General features: G+C 39.0%; 1 protein-coding gene across 7 annotated transcripts in view; it reads left to right on the top strand.

Annotated features, from left to right (window-relative positions):
* Positions 1-24,343, top strand: part of PCCA (propionyl-CoA carboxylase subunit alpha) — a 387,774-nt gene that overhangs the window by 45,210 nt on the left and 318,221 nt on the right. For all 7 annotated transcript variants that reach the window (XM_065592346.1, XM_042843639.2, XM_024101904.3 and 4 more), the window contains exons 5-6: positions 15,501-15,614; positions 17,373-17,426. In XM_065592346.1, coding sequence (XP_065448418.1) covers positions 15,501-15,614; positions 17,373-17,426 — 168 coding nt within the window. The remainder of the gene's footprint in view (positions 1-15,500; positions 15,615-17,372; positions 17,427-24,343) is intronic.

Raw genomic sequence — 24,343 nt, 5'->3', positions numbered from 1 at the left:
AGATGATCTAACTAACTGCAAACAGAATTTAAGTAACTTTAAGAATAGATTCCTGTTTTTCTCTCCTAGGTTCCCTTCGTTAATTAAACCATTATTGCAAAATCATTAGACAGGCTAGAATTTAAATATATGGCTTTAGTGTATGTTTGTATTTTACTTTCTTGGGTCCCATTCACCCCTCTCCTCCCCAATTCTTTGGTGAAAGTGAGTAGGCTAGAATCCCTGGCAGGAAGTTGTCCACATTAATATGGCTCATCAGAGACATTATATTTAATTGGAGAGCCTGCGGTATAGTAGCAGGAGGCTGAAGGGAATTATTTAGCATTAGCAATGGCTCGTCTGGGAGTTGTGCACTAATCAAGGAGCTTGTGTGTTAGCTGTGGGGATGATGGGAATTATGACGATTATGACATGTTAGCACATGTCTGTATGAGAACTGGACAGGCAATGAGTTAATCAAGAAGTATATTAAATGGCTCTCATGCTGTTTCCTTATTACTCTGTATAGTATCGGTCAGGTTGTGTACTTCAAAAACAGACAAAATTGAATATATGGTTTTTGCAGGTGAAGTAGTTACCCTTTGTTTAAAAAAAACAAACAAAAAATAAAAAAAACCTTCTCTCCATGCTTTTGAAGCATATGCATATTATGTACCAGGGGTCGGCAACCTTTCAGAAGTGGTGTGCCGAGTCTTCATTTATTCACTGTAATTTAAGGTTTCGCGTGCCAGTAATACATTTTAACGTTTTTAGAAGGTCTCTTTCTATAAGTCTAGAATATATAACTAAATATTGTTGTATGTAAAATAAATAAGGTTTTTAAAATGTTTAAGAAGCTTCATTTAAAATAAATTAAAATGCAGAGCCCCCCCGGATCGGTGGCCAGGACCCAGGCAGTGTGAGTGCCACTGAAAATCAGCTCACGTGCCGCCTTTGGCACACGTGCCATAGGTTGCCTACCCCTGTTTATGTACATTCACTGTTAAAGGAACAGTAAGTGAATATTTGGGCTTCGAGAGGCATACTTTTAAAATGTGCCCTTTCAGTCTGCTGGTAGTTATTTTGTGACTGTTTCGTGTACACAAATCATCTAAATCTTCGCTTTTAGTAGATACTACCTTTACAGGTCTCATTTAGAAAATTAAATTGACTTTTTAACCTTTTTTAAAATGGAAAGCAATTCACATATTTGAGTAAACTATTTAATATTTAACACTTGGCAGCTACAGGCAAATAAAAGCATAAATCTTTTCCACCATCAAAATGCTCCAAACCTTGCAAAAAAAATTCCCCTCAGCTGTAGAGGGTGGTCTGTTTGTGTGCCAGGTAGACCCATCCTGTGCCCAGCATGGGTAGAGGCATCCATTTCATATCTGTCATGAAACTATCAGTTAGAAATGCTAGAAATGTACATGTTTCTAGGAAATAGAACTAATAAATTGAGTTCATTTTAAAAAATAAATTGAAATGTTGCTTAAATCCGCAAGCAGACTGGATTAAATCTGTAGGCAAACTTATCTTAGCGTTACTGTAGAGATGAGCACACACAATTTTTTTTATTATTGTAAGCACTGCCAAATTTAATAAAACTTTCTACCAAACTGTGACCTTCATGTATTAACTTAATTAAAGCAGTATCATGGATAGTACTCAAAGTGTTAACCTGTAGGAGGTTGTTATTGAAATCCATTATCTATGGAGTCAGTATTAGTGGTCAGCAGCATCAGAAGTAAAACTGCAAGTAAGAACCTCCCTTGGGTGCTGTGAGCTCAGCAGGTTAAACTGTCAAAGCTTCTTAAAGGACTGATAGTTAAACCCCCTGGAGTTATAGGTAAACCAATCATTTGCCATCAGCAGGGAATATGACTTTATTTAGGAGGCAGAAAAAAAATTAAATGCTAACAGGAAAGAGGATTTAGTCAGAACCCTCATATTTGCAATATTAGGTTATGTATATACTGTGTACTTTGGCAAGACTTCCTTAGAATTTAAGGTTTCTTCTTTTGTTTAACAGGAAATTAGTTATTTTAGCAATGTTTTATAAAATAAAGGGATTGAATAAGCTGTTTGTACTGTTAAGTCATATATGATATTTGAAAGTTTATGCATGTTGTAAAAAAGGAAGAAAAAATTGCCTTTTTAAAAAGGGGAGGAGTTGTCAATATGTAGAAGTCCTAATTTATATGAAATTGTTACAGAAAGGAAAACAGTATAAATGTTGCAGACATAGGTTTACTGAATTTTGTATACATCTTTATGAAACATTGAACACATTATTTATTGATATTTTTGTACATGTTTTAAATATATTAATGCTATTATATATAGACCATAAAACATACCTTCTTTGTGATATTTATCATGTAACATTGTTACTAACGTTTTTGTATTTTCAACTTTATTTTTTTTTGTTTTAAACATGCAACCTTACACTCCCATAGGAAGGCAGTTGTTTTGCATTTAATTTCCTTGTTTCTCTCTTTTGTAAAGGAAAACAATTTTTTTTAACTGAACTGTGATATTTTTAGATGGTCCCAATTAATCTATAAAGCTAACACTTCTTATTGAATTGTGTAAATGGGAATGAGAGCTGAGCACATGCTTTTGTGATGACTAGTAAGAGGCTGTATGTGGGATTATGCTAAACTCTAATAATCTTGGCAGTTGTCTGCTGGGAATGCTCCAAGTGATTTTTTTTCCTGCCAGTAATTTTATGACACTTTTAACTGACCATTTTCATTTTTTATACTTCACGGTTGGATTATATAGTACTCCAAAATAAACACTCTTTAAATATCAATGACCTGTTTCTGCACCACTGTCAGACTGGTGCAATTCTTTTGAGCCATACCAGCTAGATTAGATAATGCAATGGACAATAAGGCTCAGCTGTTCTTGACCTGAGTCTGCTGAGGCACAACTATGTGACAATATTTTTACCTTGGGGAGTTGTTCAGAAAGTTCTAAGCAAGTGAAAAGGGGGAGGTTTGGGTTTATAATGGAAACTGCTCAATAAACTTAGTTGTATTAACTGTAACATTGACTGCACAGTGAATACAGTATTTTTTTGGCAGCTTTGGAGTTTCATTGTAGTCATGATCAGAGAATCTCAAAAATTTGCTGCTCTTACAATGACCACAGGACTTGTTGTGTGGGGAAGGAGGATTGGAAAATTCTTTTTTTGTAAAGGCTTCTGTTGTGTGGTGCAGAAGGAGCTGGGCCATGGCCTCTCCCACTCCCTGGCTCATCTAACCTCTGTTTGGGCATCTAGTGCCACTGTACATGGTAGACTCACCCAGTGGTTGTGCTAGCACAGCAAGGACCAGGATTTGGAGCGAAGACAGTGGGCCCCAGGCACTCTCCTTCCATGTGTGCTCAGCAGAAGATAATTCAGTCTGACCCTAAAATTTGAGGTTGTGGTACTGATCATCTAGTAATCTGTAAAACTGTTTTACCAGTGTTCTGTTATACAGCATGTTATTACATGTAACTCCAGATACAGGCTCACTTGTTGACCTTTTAGGTCTACAGAAAGATGGTGGTAGTGTGTGTTAGGGCAGCATAGCATAAACCCTTGTAACTTCTACTTATGGGTGAAACAGAGAGCAGTATAATAATATAACTAGCATTGTTTAGCTACTATATGTTGCGTATAAAACTAGAAAAAAGAAAATACTGCATGAAACAGTGTTGTGTTCATCTCTTCCCTCCCCCCCGCATTTTCTAAGACTCTGTCTGCACTACAGCTTTTATCCAGGTTTGTAACTGGTTGGTGATACGGTTGACTGAAAATGGTTTGTCCCAGCTAACTTACATATGACTCTGTAAATAACCATGACAGCTAATAGTGTTTTCCCTCCTTGCGCAACTACTTGGGCTGTAGCATGATTGTTATCCTGTAGCTTGGTTTTAGTGCTGTTGTTTCCTAGGATAAATGGGATCCCCTAATTGCCCACGTAACTGGTGAGTCTGGTTCTTCCTCTCACATCTCTGGTAGGAGATTCCAGAATGCATTTCCCCATATAATGCTCTTTCTGCTTGACTGCTAGGTGCTCTGTGGTCACCTTTGGAAGGCACTGTGCAACGGCTACCTAGTCTTTATTGGAGTACACTGATGCAAATACAGTTAGATGTCAGTGTAGGTGGGTATGTGTAAACATAGGTGATACTTGGTGGTTTTATGAAAAAAGCTGCTGGGTGGAATCAACCATATTGGTCATAACTAGTTCAAATAAATGTCATAAACTGGTTAAATGATCATAATTATACTTTTGATATAGACAGGACTCAGCTCTTGCTTCTCTTACACTTAGAACGAGCTGCTTTAAATTTACATGTCAGTCCAATTGGTGGTCCTGTAGTAAAATCAGACCACATATACTGAATTGTGCTGACTTCTTAGCTGCATGTCTCTGCCAGTTCTGAAACTCTACTCCTGTAAAATTTTTCTTTTTTTTAGAATGTGGTTCTACTGTGAAAAGTTACTCCAAAAACAGTATCCTGGGGTTCCTGGTTTATTGTGTTCCAGTGTCTTCCAAAGCAAATTTACTCAGTTGACAAGTATAAAGATGGTTTTTCTAACAGCCAGACTTGCAAACTCTTTTGGGGATCTGAAAGTCAAGCTGTGTTCTTTCTTGCTTTTGTATCAACACTAGTAATGAAGATTCTGCAGGCCAACATCTGCCCTCAGTATGCTATATGGAACTCTGTTACCTTCAAATTCGCCCCCTAACTTCATTAACAATTCTGACGCTTCATGAGCCAGAAAAGAACTCCGCTCAGTCTCCTGTAATTCTGTTGGTTCTGCAGGACTAAAGAAGTGAAGAGTATCAAAATAAGTGAAAACGCACACGGAACAAATCTTTTGAATGAGAAGGTAACTTTTCAGAGTAGAACGACTCTTTGAGCGCCATAAATGCTAAGCTTCAGTGAAAATTGTATAGTGAGGTCATAGTTTAATAAGCCATTTAGATATCAGATATAACATTTTGGTTTAAGAAGAATGACAATATACTGAAGCACAGGAAAAGTTTTTTTATGAAGTATATTTAATGAATCAAAAGTGTGTATAGACTGCTGTAGAACAATGGATTTAATATAAAAACAGTTTACTTGTATGAATATATTTTTGGATGGCATTCATCTTTAAACATGAGAACAAAGTGGTTACTATTTAAATTGAACAAATGCCTTAAAGACATCACAAATGTTCATTCATTGAACACCAAAAAGGGTTCCAGGTGCTACTACATGCCTGGTAGAAAATGTCCTGATCCATGCCCAAAAAGCTTATAATCAAAGGACTGATTCTGTAATTTAGTCTGTGTGAGCAGACCCTCCATTTAAGTCAGTGGCGCTTTGAGAATGGGTGCAGAGGCCCGCCTGAGAACAACTTGTAGCATTGGGGGGGCTAAATTTTTATGGAAATTGTCTTGTGTGTGTGTGTGTGTTGCCCTAGTTTACATAGACAATCTCAATCTTTGCTCAGGCAGTGTGACTGCAGTACTACAAGGTGGGATCACACTCATTACTGAAACATCTCAGGCAAAAGTTATGGGATAATTGATAGGCTAGAATTAGCTTTGTTATGCAGTACTGTTATTGATGACATTAGGTAAGCGTTCTGTGGTAAAGAGTGAGCTTGGCTTCAGTGCTCTAGAAGGTCATGTTGCTGATTATGAATTAGTTCTGACACAGACATGAGCATACCCTGATGCAGGCTTTCTTCCCTTCCAAAGAACCACTGTGTCAAATCTGATTAATTTTAAGACCTTTGCTTTATTCACTCTATTACATATTCATAAGTATTTAAATAAAAGAAACCATTTTTATATCAGATTTCACTAACGAATCCAAAAGTTGGAATGTTTTTTTCCTTATGAAACAGGACATTTTTGTCACAAGTAGCTTGGGATGTTCACTCTTTGACTTGCATGCACTGAAAGTGCATATCTGTTCAAAAGAATAACAGTCCTACCATGCCGAAGATAGATATAGGTTCCTCTCAATATGAAGCAGACGCTTATTGTTTCCTCCCTACTTATTGTATCTTCCTTTTTAAAGAAGGATGACTCCAAATTGGGTATTCCATCAACTCGCCTAGTTGAAATCTGTGGGTTTTGGCCCCTCTAAAATCTGGACGCACCACTAAGCCAGCCTGAACGGGTGGCTTGAAGAACTACAGGATAAGAATAATTAGGAGAAAGAAAGAGCATCATTGGTAACAGGTATCACTTTCCTGACTACTTGGTGTGAGACTGCTAATCCTGAAGACTACTGGGCATATTGTCTATTACTGAGTAGTACCATTGGCTTGCATGGGACTACTCACATAAGTAAACGCTGTGCACCAAATAAGTGCTTGCAGGACTGGGCCCTTGAAGACCAATTTCACTAAAATTACACACACTTTTTTTTTTATGGACTCTCAGTTTAGATTGTGTACGCTTCAAAATAGCACTGCAGTTTGATCTACTCATGATGACTTTAGGCTTGACTTGTTTATAAGCTTAAATGAATTTGTATGTTTTTTGAAATGCTGACTAAAAGTAAATGTGGAATATGTGATATTGGTGCTAGTAGTCTTTTTTTCACAGTTCAGCTTCTCACAGAGTTTAGAAATAATTCCAGTATTTTATCTTAGGGTTAAATACCACCACACAATTGAAGAAGAGCTCTGTGTAGGCTTGAAAGCTTGTGGCACCTTAGAGACTAACAAATTTATTTGGGCATAAGCTTTTGTGGGCTACAGCCCACTTCTTCAGATGCAGCCCACGAAAGCTTATGCTCAAATAAATTTGTTAGTCTCTAAGGTGTTACAAGTATTCCTGTTCTTTTTGCGGATACAGACTAATACGGCTGCTACTCTGAAACTTGAAAGCTTGTCTCTCTCACTAACAGAAGTTGGTCCAATAAAAGATATGACTTCACCCACCTTACCACACAATTATGGCATTTATCTCCGTGGATAGAGGTTTAAAAACTACTTAGTATTATAGACTTACTGTATTTTCTGTGTGTGTGTGTGTGTGTGTGTGTGTGTGTGTGAGAGAGAGAGAGAAAGAAATGAGGTATATTTTTGCAAAGAAGTAAATTCAAACTTAATTTGCATTGTTTATTATTTTGGAGTTTTCCATGCTCATTTTTTTTTAAGCTACCTTACAAAGAGTTTACTCATTAGCCCCATTTTATGGCTTGAACTAATTGTAGTTTCTCTTCCTGAGCATTATTATTCAATTTGGGTCAATTGAGGGAACCCACTTACATTATAAATAAATAAATTAATGGAGATATCCTATCTCCTAGAACTGGAAGGGACCTTGAAAAGTCATCGAGTCCAGCCCCCTGCCTTCACTAGCAGGACCAAGTACTGATTTTGCCCCAGATCCCTAAGTGGCCCCCCTCAAGGATTGAACTCACAACCCTGGGTTTAGCAGGCCGATACTCACATCCATTGGTGCGTTATACTGATTTGAACTAAAAAGGAGTATGACTAGTTTGAGTTTTTTGTCCAAACAACACTCAAGATCCCATTTATTTAGTATACCAAACAGAAGGGTTCTGATAGAATTGTCGTTACTTTTCAGATCTGGCAAAGACTGACTATATATACAAATATGAAATATGATAGTAAAGTATAGAATCCAAAATGGACAGAGGGAGTGGAAAAACCAGCTACCACTTAGTGTAACCATGTGTCCTGCAGCAGTATAAAATTCTGCATACGAAAACCTGCGGATACAAAGGGTGACCTAGTCTGAAAAGCTGGGAAACTCGGGAAACCCAGACATTTATCTCCTGAGGGATTGGGTGTGTGTGTGTATGTGGTGTGTTTTTTTTTTTTTTTTTTTTTTTTTAATTAGGCATTTGCACTCAAGTAATTGGCATCTGTCACATGGTAGACATCAGCAGCACGTCTTGGTTGCTCTGGGGATTAGCACTGACCAGGTGTTTTGCCCTCCTCTGATGGTGTCTCTCCCATCGTCCTCTCACCATCTGCCACGCAAGGGGCTTCCTCTTCTTGACTTGGCCCTCTGGTCAGGTCACCATGTATGTTTCCCCCCTGGGGGTGTATCAAAGTCCCTCCATACAAAATGGCAGTCTTCCCTTTACTGCTCTGACCGTGCCACTCCTGCAGTGGTTAGTAGGGGAACCCAGATCCACCTTCTACTCCAGGTCCTGGTTCAGGAGCCCTCTCATTGGTAGCCAAGGTCTGACCTACTCCATACTATGCTGCTTTTCCCCTGAGCCTTATGTACCTCTCTGGCTCTTCCCCTTTCTCTGGGTTTGCCAGCCCAAACTGTAGGCTACTTTCTTCTAGTCCCAGACACACCTCCCTTTTCCCAAAGAATGACTGCAGACTCTTCCCTGCAGCCTCTTCTAGTTAAATCCCTGCCCATATCTCCTTCCCCAGATGCAGCCTGAACAATTAACTGGCCCATTTAACCATCTTAACACTTCCTGGCCTAGTGTGGGGTGAACACCCCATCACATGCTTCATAGAAAGAAGTTGGATGGAATGAGTACATTTAGAGTGCATCTACACTGCACCCCTTTTTTGGTAGGTTGCAGTGTTCAGATCTACATATCCTCCCCGCCCCCAGGCATGGGTAAAAATAACAGGGTAGATGGTGAGGCAAGTAGAACTAAAACATGCTTGAAGGGTGAGGGTATGTCCTTGAGTACATTCATACACTACACGGCTCCCTGATTTTATCAGTGTAGCGTCATTGGCGGCGGGTGAACCCACGCTTTGGGGAGGTTAGCCCACCAGCCCCGCCCCTTATGCCCAAGGCCCCGCCCTGCATGCTGGAGCCCCGAAACTCCACCCATAAAAAGAAAAGCCCTGAGGGGGGCCCCCCCTAACTGGAGGAGCCCTGGCCTGCCCCCCCACAACACTGGACAGTTGTCGGCCCCACTGCCGGCCGTAGGCGCCGGGTCTCCTGAGTGCTGGGCCAGCCATGCTGCTGGACAGAGCCGCCGGGTCCCCTGAGCGCCGGGCTAGCCCCAGTGCTGCGCCGGGCTGAGTCGAGCCGGCAGCCTCCCTGAGCACCAGTCCATCCCCAGGGAGGCAGCAGGGAGAGGCTCAGGCAGCTCTCTGCTCCTTAAGTCTTTCCCCAAACCAGGACCTTTCCTTACCGCCATGAAGGGCTCCAGTGGTCGGGGATTTGCTGAATCCTTTCCTCATTGCTTCCTTCTCTGCCAGAGCCTTTCACTGACACATGTAGCTACTCATACACTACCGACTCCTGCCAGTGGTGTATAGGGTAGATGTAGCCTTATTGGCTGAGTAAACAAGGAACTTTTTCTTCTGAAGACAACTGAAGATGAATTGTATTTATGGTCTTTTCATCCTGACAGTGCGGCTGTTGTGAGATTTATGGCGCCATGCTCTTTATAACATGAAGACAAGGGGGAATAAACGCACAGATTGTAGTTCTTGTCTAGGGTCTAAAGTATCTTATTGCATACTTGGCTGTTCGCATGAGTTCTTAACTATAAAGATGGGATATGTCCAAAAGTTGTTTGTTCTGGAGGATGGCAATTCAACTTGGAGTTGTTGCAAGGTCAGAATTCCAGAGATCAATACGTGGCCATGAGAAACTTTCACAAGATCCATTTCCCCACCTCATGTGGTGATGAGGCCATGCCTCACAAGCTGCATTTTTGGCCGTGACATGGCACAGTTCAGGTGGCGTGCTTTTTAAAAAAAATAAAAAGAACATACCTTACACTGTAAGAAAGTGCAAGTTATGCTTCATGTCTATGGCCTTACCAAATTCACGGTCCATTTTGGTCCGTTGTAAATTTCATGATTTCAGCTATTTAAATCTGAAATGTCACGGTGTTGTAATTGTAGGGGTCCTGTGGGAGTTGTGTGGGGAGTCGCAAGATTATTGTAGGGGGGTTGCGGTACTGCTGCCCTTACTTCTGCACTGCTGCTGGTGGTGGCGCTGCCTTCAGAGCTCATAGACTTTAAGGTCAGAAGGGACCATTATGATCATCTAGTCTGACCTCCCGCATGATGCAGGCCACAAAAGCTGAGCCACCCACTCCTGGAATAATTCTCTCCCTTGACGCAGCTGTTGAAGTCCCCAAATCATGATTTAAAGACTTCAAGTCGCAGAGAATCCTCCAGCAAGCGACCCCTGTCCCATGCTGCGGGCAGCTGGAGAGCGGCGGTGGCTGCTGCTTGGAAGCCCAGCTCTGAAGGTGGAGCCGCTGCCAGCAGCGGCGCAGAATTAAGGGTGGCATGATATGGTATTGTCACCCTTACTTCTGCGCTGCTGTCTGCAAAGCTGGGCCCTCAGTCAGCAATCGCCACTGTCCAGCCACCCACCTCTGAAGGCAGCAGTGCAGAAGTAAGGGTGGCATGGTATGGTATTGCCACTCTTACTTCTGCGCTGCTGCTGGCGGGGTGTTCACAGTCCGTGACGCATTTTTTAATGGCCATGAATTTGGTAGGGCCCTATTCATGTCACAGTGCTACAGTCTTACCTTAAGATTTGTTTAAACATTTTCCTTTCGGATGTTTCTTGGATACTTAATTCAAAAAAATTTAAATAGAATGATTATGCCTAAATAATTTAACTTCTCTTGTGGTTGAACTACTAATTAAATATAGACTATTTTCTATAATGGATTTGTCATGGATGTGGGGATTGGGAAGAAATAATGCTGTGGATGAGTATAATCTGATTGATTTATGGATCCATACTCACAAGAGTATCACAAACCCACACGGTGTCGCAGATTGCTAAATTTTGCCTTTAAATCTGATTTAGCTGAAAGATGTGTGATATCACATGTTGCTAGATCTTTTAGCTACCCTTTTGAAGAAACTCTAGTGTCTTATGCCAACCATGACACGAAATATCTAGTCATTATGAAATGTGTTCTAGATATGTTAATTTTGGAGAATATAAGCAGCTTGTACGTAGGTGTAAGACATGACTTGGTGAAGTGTCATTTTCATGTGTTTTTTTTTTTCTTCACTCCTTCTCTTAGGACCTTGTATCTGTTTTGAAATACATACTTTGGAGGGAGGATAGCGCAACATTATTAAAGTTTAGAGCAGAAACCGTCAGGCACCTCAAAAACACACATTCTTCCACTCATTGGTACTGTCCACGTGTAGAGCTGAGTTTAAACTGATGTTCTAATGATTTAAACTAATCAAAGTCCAAACAGTTTCAACAGTTGTTTAAGAACCATAATTTTTTTAAATTGAAAGTAAATGAAGGGAAACAGTTACTCCCTTGCAAAGTTTAGCCTGGAATAAGTTGTTATGGCTAAATTAAAAAAACAAACACACACACACTCTCAATATAGGCATTTATAACTGACAAGCTAAAGCAAGTTGAATTTCAGCAGAGACTGCTGAAGTTCACAATGCTTACAAAGAGAAATGTATTGGATTCTTCAAGAAATGTAAAAAATCTGCATGTATGTTTCTGGTTTCTTCAGAGAAGGGAGCTTGCAGTGTTACTGTGCATGTCTTTGCTCATCATTGTGTGGTAACTTGAAAGGTGATATTGTAATGTAGATACAAATAATGGCTTTGTAATAGTTACCCGTAATTACTTTGTAATAGTTACCTGTAATTGTGGGTACTCTGTATGGTTTAGATATTACCATCATATTTCAGTAAAACTTGTTATAAGTTATGTAATTCATTCATGGTACAGTACATGAACATACTCGTGATCCAGTGTGTTACATAATAAGTAAAATGCCTGCTCTAACAGGTATTGGTGTAATAGAGGGATGACACACGAGTGCTAGTAATGAAATTGGTCTTTAAAGTTGGATCACGAGAGCCAGTAAATAATCAGATATACAAAAGGTTCATGCCCCTGCCACATTCCTTCAATTACTCAAGCGGCTGCCATTAAAGTCAACAAATGCTGACATTCATGCCAGAGGGTGGCATGAAAAGCTCTTTGGCTTGACATGCAGAGAGTCTGTGCTTTGTGCGCCATGCCAGAGCAGAACAGGCAAACTGAAACTAATAAAGGATGTTGTCAGTTCTACTTTTTTGCTATGCCTACACATGAGGTAGAGCAAAAGAGGGGGAGGACTGAAATTATGCTGAACTATGAGCAAGAGATGGGGAAGATGCCAGCAATTAGGGAAAATTTGGGGGAGGTGGAAGGAGAAGAGAAACAACCAGAAAACAAAGGGGAGGAGGGAAAGGAAGTGAGCAGGGAATGCTAAGGGAGGAGAGAGAGCGAAAAAGGGGAGAGAGAAGAAAAAGGAGAAACAAACACAGAAATATCACTTTTGACTCAGTTCACAATACTTCTAATATCAGGGGGTAACCGTGTTAGTCTGTATCTACAAAACAACAAGGAGTCTGGTGGCACCTTAAAGACTAACAGATTTATTTGGTCATAAGCTTTCGTGAGTAAAAACCTCACTTCTTCGTATGCATCCGAAGAAGTGAGGTTTTTACTCACGAAAGCTTATGCCCAAATAAATCTGTTAGTCTTTAAGGTGCCACCAGAATACTTCTAATGAATGCAGTTCTGTGTTTGAGGCTCTGTATCACTTTTGTGTGTTTCTTTTGGTACTCAAAAAATGGTTGTCTAACTTTTTGTCCTAAGATTATATGCTACTGTAAGGAAGGCCTCGATCCTGCCAACATTTACCTGCTTAACTTCACTCACCTGAATAGTCCCATTTAAGTCAGTAAGATTACTTATGTGCTTGAAGTTTTAAGCATTGACAAACTGGAGAAGTGGTCAGAAATAAATAGAATGAAGTTCAATAAGGATAAATGCAAAATATTGCACTTAGGAAGGAATAATCAATTGCACATATACAAAATGGAAATGACTGCCTAGGAAGGAGTATTTCAGAAAAAGTATCTGGGGGTTATAGCGGATCACAAAATAAATACAAGTCAAAAATATGATACTATTGCAAAAGAAACAAGCATCATTCTGGGATGTATTTGCAAGAGGAAGGAAGGAAGATGCGAGAAGTAATTCATTCACTCTATTCAGCACTGATCAGGCCACAACTAAAGTAATACGTCCAGTTCTGGGCACCACACAGTGGGGAAGGAGGTGGATAAATTGGAGACAATCCAGAGAGAAAAACAAAAATGATTAAAAGTCTAGAAAGCAAGACCTATGAGGAAAGAGTGGGGAAAAAAATTGGGTTTGTTTAGTTTGGAGAATAGAAGAAAAGACCGAGGGGGCACATGATAACATCTTAAAATATCTAAAAGGTTGTTGTAAAGAGAAGGGTGATAAATTGTTCTCCTTCTCCACTGAGGACAGGATAAGAAGTAATGGACTTAAATTTCAGCAAGAAAGTTGTAGATTAGACATTAGTAAAAAGTTCCTAACTGTAATAATAGTTAAGCATTGGAACAAATTACCAAGCGAGGCGGTGGAATCCCAGTCATTGGAAATTTTAAGAACAGGTTTAGACAAACACCTGTCATGGATGGACTAGATAGCACTTAGCCCTACCTCAGTGCAGGGGACTGGACTAAATGACCTATTAAGGTACCTTCCAGTCTATGATTCTATGGTAAGGATGCGTGCAGGTTTTGGACCTTAAAATGTTCTTGCTCTTAGTGCTTAATGAAAGCTAGTGCATAAGTTAACTTTGGCAATGTTTGTTCAAAATCGTTTATTACAATCTAAGAATTGTTTTCTGTGTGTTCAAATAGACATTATTAAAATCTCCTGCATAAAGACTTTTTTTTTTTTTTTAAATATAGGTGTAGTTGAATAGCTGCATAGTGAAACCTGAGTATTTGTCAGAAGCTGTGATAGTTCACATGTGGTAGATTAGAGATTCCAGAAAGTAACGTGTGTTTGTAGAGTCTGATTCAGGGAAGTATTTAAGTGCATGCCTAATTTTAAGCATGTGATTAGCCCCACTAATTACAATGGGATAAATAATATGCTTAAAATTAAGCATGAATTTAAACACCGTGTTGAGTCTGGGAATTAGGGTTTAATTCTCCAAACTAATTCTTAAAAGCCTGACTAAAAATGAGAAACAAAACTCAGGTTCAGAACAAACGCCCCTGTTATATCAGGGAATTGTGCTTCTGCTAGAAATGTTTTTACCACGTCTTCCAGAATGTTAGCTTCTCAAGCAAAATATTGTGCCATTAATATATTTTTGGCTGCCTCTTTTGTTGTTTTATATATATCTTCATGTCTGTGTGCATTTCTCTACCATCTTTTTCCTTGAATAATCCTGTAGTATGCAGAGGCCACATGAAAAGCAAACTGTTTTTATATGTCACACATGTGAATTGACAACTTCATATTCTATTTACAATATAAAATTATCATGCTATTGGAGTAAGATTCCTAAAAGAAAATAAATCAAGGAAATGAAAGTATTCTAAATTTTGCTACTTACTTTCATGTATTTTAATGCCAGTGTCCAACAGCTAACTGTAATGTGTTAATTTAAAAAAAACATTTTGGCTGTGGTATTTTTAAAATATTACCTGGAAGAAATAACAAACAGGCCTTCACGTGTGTTGGATTTGTACTAATGCTGGAATGCCAAAACTGATATGTTAACATAGACACTGACTTAAAAAAAACAACATATTTTAACCATTTTGCAAATTGCAATTAAATGTTTCTCATTTATCAAATATTTTCTTTTAAAAAAAATACATATATGTATTTAAAAATCTCCTTGGCACTCCCAAACCAATGCAAAGATCACTGCTTAATTGCAGTTTTGTAACTTCTCTCCCCGTCTCTCCCAAACAAACGAAAACAACCCAGTGTGTTATGCAGATGATCCACTTAAATTTCTCCAAAACATTTCTATTTAATTATTCCTATAAAATGTGGGGAAAACTTTCTTAGACTTTTGTATGTTAAGATTTGACTGAAAAATGTATTTGACAATTGCACATGTGAATAAGGATACAGTGGATCAGGAATCAAATGTGAGCCTGCTTAAATAATTTTCAAGATTTTCTGGTTCACGTGTAGTGATATTGAACTCTTTAGTCATAGGCTTTAATTTGTGCATGGTGCTGACCTGATGCTGTGCAGGGACACTCACTGCATCCCTTCATTCAATTCACTCTAATTATCCCCAACTTCCTGGGGAGCCTGCTTAGAACTGGCCATGAATGTTTGTTGTTAAGTATTAAGATATTAGGCTACCCTGGTTACATGTAACAAAGTAGTTTTAGGCTGCGAATTTACATATAGATGATCAGTACAGGAAGCTGAAATTATATTTGTCATAATTTTATTTAATCAAATATAAAGTATATATTGAAATAATAAAACATTTTGACTGACTTAAGCTTGGAGCAAATGAAATGCGATTTAATGTTACTTTGAGTTCTTGTACATTGATGTTTAATTTCAGTGCACATTTTAGAAGTGGCTATGGTATGTTAATTATCTTTGAAGCAATCAGATTTGTGTGCATATTTCAGGGTGGTGGTAATTATTTTTGCTGGGAGCATCTGTTAATGCAGAATTTTGCCTCTTCAGGTTCATGTGAAAATGGCGGATGAGGCTGTCTGTGTTGGCCCAGCTCCCACCAGCAAAAGCTACCTCAACATGGATGCCATCATGGAAGCCATTAAGAAAACCAGGGCCCAAGCTGTGAGTCTGAATGAGTCTATCTGCTGCAGCTGTTTCATATATAGAAAGCAGAAAAGCCAGAGTTTGTATTTAAAAAAAAAAAAAAAAAAAAAGTGATTGAATATGCTATTCCAGTTAGTTCATGTCACATGAGTTAAATGTGGCCGAAATCGCTACTGGAAATCAAAGGCTTTGTAGCATCTGGCAGTTCTGGTCGCTGATCCTGCAGGTGGCTGCTGGATTCAGCTTTCACACCAGGGAGCAGCTTCAGTTCATTCCCAAATTTGCTTGGGAAAAAAAAACCCAATTAGTTTTGAGCACTAACCCTTTCCATGCCATAACAGATTTTTTCGATGTTTTTATAAAGTGTGTCCAAAAAAGGCTCTTGTTTAAATTCAGTTTTAATCGTTTTTAAAATTACACACATAATTACGCTTGCAAAAAAGGTAAATGGTGCATCCAGTAATTATTTTTGTTGTTTCATAATGTTCCACAAAATGCACATTAGCATAGATGGGTAAATACGGCTGCTGTTGTCTGCCCCCCTCCTGTCCCAATGGGCCAGAAATCCAAAGTTTAACAGGGATTATATTGGAAAAACAAACATACATATAACTGATTGAAATAATGCTTTTTGCTGTGGTACCAGTGAATTAAATGCATTACTATGTACAAAAACATCTTTAAATAAAATTTGGATAGAATCGGTCAACACCAATAATTACCCTGGAGTGGCTCAGTTAACATTATCATTTCTTTTGAAATAAATGTCTTTCAGTATGGTGCTTGCAAACAAAACAAAACCCCCCTTGAAATCGAATTTACAAATAGTACAGATGCTTACACTGTTTAAGACACAATGCAGATAAGAATAGTTTATTCTTTAATCTTTAGTCTGTCAGAATGTTTCTTTAGTTGACTGTTTATATAAAATTAAAAACAGTGCTGTTTTTGTGTAATTATGCAGAATTTATATTAAAGTGGGGATAGCATGTGGGGGTACGTAATTTTGATCTGAACTCACATTACTTTCGTCCCTGCTGCAAAAGCAGAGGACGTTATTCCATTGATCACTAGCAATGCTGGGAGCATTCAAGGTAGTAGAACTTTTAATGGTAAACACTAGAACTACTGTTAACATCTTATGCTAGAACAGGGGTTCTCAACTGGGGGTCGGGACTCCTCAGGGGGTCGTGAGGTTATTACATGGGGGGTCACGAGCTGTCAGCTGCCACTCCAAACCCTGCTTTTCCTCCAGCATTTATAATGGTGTTAAATATATAAAAATGTGTTTTTAATTTACAAGGGGGGTTGCACTCAGAGGCTTGCTATGTGAAAAGGGTCACCAGTGCACAAGTTGAGAACCACTGTGCTAGAACAATTTTGGGAGGGAATAGATGGGGCGGGTGGTTAGAGAGGAATAGAAAGGGTGTGGTTGAGGATACATGTTAAGATATCTGTAGTCAGAGAAGTGTGGCAAAGAAAGAAACAAAAAAGATCATCTCTGTGCCTCTGGAGACAGTGCCTCCCTTCTGTCACAGGCAAGAAGTGATGCTTCCAGAAAAGCCAGTTCAGACAATGCATGTTAGCAGATTTGATTTGGGAGGGCCAAATCACTTAACCTATGCTGAGGACAAACAATCTTGAAATGTTAAGCTAATTTAAATAATAATCAGTGAGACACTGTCTCACCTTGACATGCCTAACTATCTGTGTATTGATTTCTAGTCTTTGAAATCTGATAAATTTTAAAACTCATCTTGGTTTTTATTTTCAAAGGTCCACCCAGGATATGGATTTCTTTCAGAAAACAAAGAATTTGCCAGGCGTCTGGTAAGTATTTGGTTTGTTTGTTTTTTTTGTTCATGAATCTTTTGCAAAGCACTGGCATGAGGAGGTGTCGTAGATGCAGTGCATTCATTGGGAACCAGTGTCTTAGAAGACTTAAAACATTGTTGTTGCAGCATATTTAGAGATTAAACTGCACATATTCCAGAATATCACTCTAACATGAAGAAATGGATTGTGATTGAACATACCTGAAATATCAAAATACCAATTCATAGAACGTGTAAAGGTTATATTAAAATAAAGGGATTCTGTCCCTTGGTGGGGGGAGGGTGAGCGAGGGCATTTTAATGGTACGGCTGGATTTTTGAATTCTGAGATGTGGATGATGAGAAAGTTGAAAGGATTTTCCCATTACAAATTTGAATTTTATAACATACTGAAAAAGTATATATTTTCACATGCAATTAACTATGTTTTTATAATACAAAAGCTGACTGAATTCATTACATTTATTTTAATGATTGAACCAGGGACTTAGTCCTGCAAATACCTTTATTGGGACTATTCAGTTGCATAAGTGTTTTTATGATTGGGCCTAGAATGAAATAGCCAAATTCATGATGAGGAGTTTGATTCTGCATCCACTGAAGACAATGGTAAATCCCCCGTTTTTCTACTGGTGTAGGATCTGGCAATTAGTTTTACTGTAGTCTGCTTCTCAACTTTCAGTAGAAAACTGTTCTTGTCTCCTTGGACCCAGAGGAATCATGTGTCTCTGTGCTGGCCAATTCAAGCAGGAGGGATTTGACACTCCTCCCTGCCTAGCTGTTTATGTAATGTTGCAGTGGTAGGCAATTGAGCAATACAACAGAGAAAAGTCAATGGAAAACCATCAAAGATAAACTATAAACTTTAAAACCACTTGGAGGTGAAAAGGGAACATTATAACAGTCAGGGGATTGCCCTGTCTAGGAATAAAGACAAAAGACAGCTGCAGTATATCCGGGGAGAAGGACACTGCATCCATTCGCTGAGGAGACATCTTGTTGAACAGTGGTTTTTCATGAAAAATTGGATTCTGGTTCCTGAGAAAACCGCCAGCTTTGCAACAGACTGAACCAAGGATCGGCAGCCTTTGGTATGTGGCGCACCAGGGTAAGCACCCTGGAGGGCCGGGCTGGTTTGTTTACCTGCCGCATCTACAGGTTCGGCCGATCGCGGCTCCCACTTTTCCGGGGTTCGCCGCTCCAGGCCAATGGGGGCGGCGGGAAGCGGCGGCCAGCACATCCCTTGGCGGGCCGCGTGCCAAAGGTTGCCGATCCCTGGACTGAACCTTTGGAGAGAGAACCTATTTTATTAGATAGGAAAGATAACTATTAATAAATATAAGCCCTAGTTTACATTTTATGATTTTTGTTTTGTATTTTAACCATTTCTTTCCTTCACTCTCTCATTTCTAGTGGAGTTTCTGTTTCGTAAATAAACCTACTTTTGTATTATAACTGCTGATAAGTGCTGTGCATTATACAGGAGTGGTGACCTAAGGTAAAACTGGTAAACAGCGGTACCATACTCCTTTGGGAGTAGAGGATTGGGAATTCCTGAGAGCAGCCAGTCTCAAGGGGCTGCATATCACAGGAGAACACTTCAAGGGACTTTGGGGAGTGGGGTTCACCTATTGTAAATCTGCAAGGCAAAAGCAGGCTGGCATAGCCCAGAGGAGAGTGCTTGAGAGGCTCACAGGCTGGTGGTGTTAGGGACCTACCACCCTGCTACCACAGGCAAGACTCCCTTTTGCTGGAGGGCAGGAAGTAACAAGGTGACTCTCAGTCCTGGATACCCTGAGAACTATCACATCTCCCCCCATGTAACTTGATTACATGTTAATTGAAAAGTGTGACTTATTTAAAGCTCACATATTTTAAGTAGTAAGGAATATTTGTTACCATTTTGAAATAAATAATTAAGAGTATTTGTACCCTGTTATTCATGTTTGAAGCACAGATGTAAGGAAAATACAAGAATGGAGAAAAGAGTTGTGACTTTACAGAGGATATTGGTAAATAGTCCTTGGTTTCCCTTGTCTTACCTGGTCTGTGCTCATTTTGTTCAAGATTCCAGCTGTAAAGTGGGGGAGGGGAAGGCAGGGCTTAGTTGCCCTGGATATCAAGCTTTAATGGATGCCATCCTCCCAGTAAGAAAACTTTAGTTGTAAGTGGAATACAGAACCCTTGCTATCTTTAATCACCATGCTGCAAAAAGCAGACAAATAAACAAGAGTCCAGATTCTGCATGATGCTAAATGCATCCTGAAAGTTGCTGAGCATCCTTTCCTTCCACTGAAGTTGGAAGGAGTAGTGACTACTTGGTATTTTCCTGGTTTGCCCTCCAAATTTGGTAAAACATCTTAAATTTTAACTTTGTACCATTAGCAGTTTTTCCATTCTAATTGCTCTGACTGTATGAAGAACAGTATGTTGGCCAGAGCTCAAAATGACTCTTTTTACTCATTTGGTTTTTAATTGTAAGTGAATTCTGTTCCCACTGGATTACTCTAGCATGATAGCTAGTTTTAGTTGGCAGTTTACTTAAAAACAAAAAAAGAAACAAAAGTATTTGCTCATGTTGTATAACTATTATGTGTATATTTTGCTGCCAAAGTTTGAAATTTGATAGTCATTATCCCAAACTGGGCACATTTCCTAGTAATCTGGTAGTTATTTGGTGGTGTGGATTACACTCTGGGTGACAATCTGGAACACTCTTTTGGCAGAACTAAGTAGAATGAAGCAAAGGGTATTTCCCTCCTCCTCAAAATATCTGCAGATACCCATTTGTATCCATGAGATAAAATAATGTCTAGAAGCATATTCAGATCTGGCTGGTGAGATAAATTTAAAATATTTTTTTAAATTGTTTATTTCACAAATTTTCTCTCTGTGGCTATATAAAACCAGAATACAATTTATAATGCTTTTAATTAATTTTTACTTTTAAAAAATGCTCTACATAAGTCGCACTGAAGGCCCAATCTTGCTCCCATTGGGTACAGAATCATGCTCTCAGAGGACTCCTTAATGTAATGATTCCTTGTTTTTCTTACTGAGCATTATTGGTATTTCTCATTCATATATTTAGGCTGGAAACTGAAGGCTCATACATTTCTCTTCATTCCAATCTAGCACAACTGTCATGAATTAATACTAGGGCTGTCAATTAATCGCAGTTATTGCCTACGAATAACTGAAAACAAAATTAACATGTTAATTTTTTTAATGGCGTTAATCAGATATCTCTGTGTGGGAAGGGAGGCATTGGCTGCAGAGGGACCTAACAGTGTCAGAACAGGCGCAGTAACCCAAGATGCCTCCAGAGGGCAGGAAGAGGAGAGAAAAGGAAGTGGCTCCTATCCTGGCTCCAGTGGAGAGATAGGGATCTTGACCCCACCATGCCCCATTGCTCCCATACAGCTCCTCAATCTGGGGGGTCCCCCATAGAGAACAGGGGCCCGGTGAGCTCAGCCTCCCTCCACCAGCCTCTCCTGCCCTGCCACATGCTGAGTCCCTGAGGTAAAATCCACCCTCCCTTGCAAACAAGTACTAACTCAACTGAAGGAAGCCCACCTAGCTCAGTAAAAGGAGGCAAGCCTGGTGAGCCCAGTACCAGAAACCACCCTCCTAGCAGCAGCAAGACACTTCCCTCCTCCTCCTTCTGCACAAAACATTGCTTGCTTCCCCTCCCTCCCCCCGCCCATCCTTGTAGTCACCCCTGTCCTCCTGGACTCTCCTCCTGCACAAGTCATTGCTTGCTAATGATCCCTGAACACTGAATGCAGATTTCTAAGATGAAACTGTCTTCCTCTTTGGACAGGAGGTGAGCTGTGAGCTCAGAAACCCAGCCCAACAGGAGCAGCATCAAGAATTCACCCTTCTCCTGCACAACACCCCTCCCATTTCCAGAATACTGACTTTCTGAGATTAAAAAAATCTTATCCCTTCAATAAGCCAAGACTCTTCTAAAGGAGACGCATACATAATAAAGGCTAACCCAGCAGCAGCAGGGGGAAAAAAAGCCTCTTGCACAATTCACTCTCCTACTGAATTCTAAAATCCTGAGGTAAAATCTTTCCATATCCACAGCAAGGACTGAGTGGATATGCAGGCTCTAAAGTTTTACATTATTTTATTTTTGAGTGAGTTATGTTAAAAAAATAAATAAAAATTCTACATTTGTAAGTTGAACTTTCATAATAAAGTGCTTGCACAACAGTACTTGTACAAGGTGAATTGAAATACTGTTTCTTTTGTTTTTTGAAGTGCAAATATTTGTAATAAAATAATATATAGTGAACAGTGTACACTTTGTATTCTGTGTTGTAATTGAAATCAATATATTTGAAAATATAGAAAACATCAAAAATATTTAAATGGTATTCTATTGTTTAACAGTATGATTAAAATGGCAATTGTGATTAATTTTTTTAATCTCATGATTAATCGCGATTAATCTTTTTAGTCGCTTGACAGCCCTAATTAATACACAATAGCATAGGTTGTTTTTTTTTTATTTTGGGGTTTTTTTTTTTTCCCCTCTGATTGGTTGCTCTTCATACTTTAAAGTAATGATAAAATACATTTATGCCCTGATGCATGCATATACATCAGAAGCTATTCCACACAATTCCACAAAGGTAAAAAGGCAATATACTAAACATTATAAACTCACTGTTCTGTCTATAAGAGCAATAACGAGCTGAAAGCAGAGCTTTGTCTTTAATTAACACATGGAAGGTCAGATCACATGTAATCCTATTGTGTGTGATTTGAACAAAAGCATATCTTTTTGGTCATTATTGCTGAAATGATTCATGGAAAAACACACAGCGATAAACAGTTCTAGTAAAGGGCAGTAATCTGCAATGGTTTTAATGTGCTGATCAAATAATTTGTTTGCCAAATTATTTTCCCTTTTTTCCCAACTTGGGTTCTCTTATTCCCTGTAGCAAATAAATGAAACGCAAGAGCATATTCACAGTTAGGATTTTAAAAAATCCTGTGAGTTTTGACAAAGTATCTTTTGAAAAGTGAAATTTACTTGCACCTGAAAATCTGAGGTGGTGTTTGAAAGAGTCCTATCAAACACAGTCCACTCAGTCACTTCTCTAGGTTTATCCCTTCCATTTTCCTCTGATGACTTAAAAATGTAGTGGACCATTTTTTTTCTGTATTGAAGTGAGGCTCTTTTGTGGATTTCATAATCAGAATTTATTTTTTATTTTTTATGATATTGTAATTTTCAATAAATCAGTGAGGTAAATAACACTGAAGTTTGATGTACACTGGATACTTAAATTCTATTTTAATAAACTGATAAGATGTACATTGTCAAGCGTGTTAAGTACCTGAGAACCCTATTTTACATTCTAATGTTGTTTCACAGGTTTGAGAGTTCCAGGTTATAACTCTATTAATGCCTTATGTAGAGAGAATGATTTATTAACTGAGGCTACTTAATTCAATGCACAAATAGGTCATTACTTGTAAATGCAATTATAAGCATAAACTACAAGTAATCAACTTGAGTTTTGCTGGTGGAATAATTGAATAACATCCTGTATTGACAGAAATCTAAAGATGCAGTTGTCAAATTTCATTTCCTAATAAAAATGGATTTTGAGTATGTTTTACTGTATGTCATGGAAAAGATTTTCAAATGCACAAGTGACAGCTAGGTGTCTAATTTCAGTAAAAAAGTCAATGAGAGGTGCCCAACTATTTATGCCCTTGAAATCTGTCTCTGTGTTGTAGGAGTGGTTGTGACCCCCTATGTTTAGGTCACGAAACACTTCCGTATAAAATGGAAAGTGTTCTTCTGATCTCTTTGAGAAGCTCTAACATCTGCATTGTTTGCAACAAGCCTTTGAAATTTGGCCAGGGAAAGCTCTGTGGCTAGAGAGAGATTTCTTTTTGACCCATGGATCAGTTATTCATTTTTTAAAAATAACCATTTCTCTTTCCTTGCTAACATTTGTCATGAAAATTTTGGCAGCATGCCAAAGTAATAACTGATCAAAAACAGTCTAATGAGCCAGGACCACACAGCAGCAGCACCACCATCCTAAACACTGCCCTAGGAATGCCTGGGAGTTACCAGATCAACTGTCGCAGTGCAGATGGAGAGAGTTGGGCCAGGCCCATACTCAGAGCACCCCTTTACACCTTGCATGTTGTCTCAATGGCCCATTCCTCTCTGGGGGCACCACATGAGGCACCCAGCTCCTGGTGGTTGGGGGAGAGAACAGGTGTCGGGCAGGGCTACTTCAGCCACCCTCTAGACTCAGCACCTGGCTCCAGCCGCCCATCCATTCCCTTTCTGGGATTACCAGCCTTCTCCTGTTACCAGCTAATACTAGTTTGTTAGTCCTGAAGCTCAAGTGGCACAAGTCTGAGGTTCAGGGTTCAAACCCTGATGATGATACATGATGGAGTAGTGTTAGTTGCACACAATGGAGTCTGTTTTTACCTTTTTAGTTAAACTAAACAAAACTAGGAAATTGCTATGAAAAAATCTGTTAAAAGAACATTATTTAGATTACAAAATTAAATGCTTGAAAATTAGGAAATGCTGGATTTACAGTTGCAGTGCAACCTTAATTCTGCTCCCTGGTGTATATGTAATTAATTATATGATCACATACTATTTTTTCCACAGGAATACTGTTCCATTCAGTGTATGTGATAGATACATCAAAGGGAAGAATTAAGATTGCACATGCAATCTTAAATTTAGCATTTTCTTAATTTTTGAGTGCTTGACTTTGCATATGGTTTTAACAGGACTTTTTGGTATGTATTCTACAGTAGTAGACCTGGATGAAGATTGTGGTTCCATTTTGATGGTGAGATACAGATCTTCACTCGTGCAGTATTCTGACATTTTAATTACAAACTTTTTTTTTT

This window comes from Chrysemys picta, chromosome 1, assembly GCF_011386835.1.
Source record: "Chrysemys picta bellii isolate R12L10 chromosome 1, ASM1138683v2, whole genome shotgun sequence".
Classification (NCBI taxonomy): Eukaryota; Metazoa; Chordata; order Testudines; family Emydidae; genus Chrysemys; species Chrysemys picta.
Note: the sequence above shows the minus strand (reverse complement) of the source record. Positions and strands in the feature narration are given on the sequence as shown.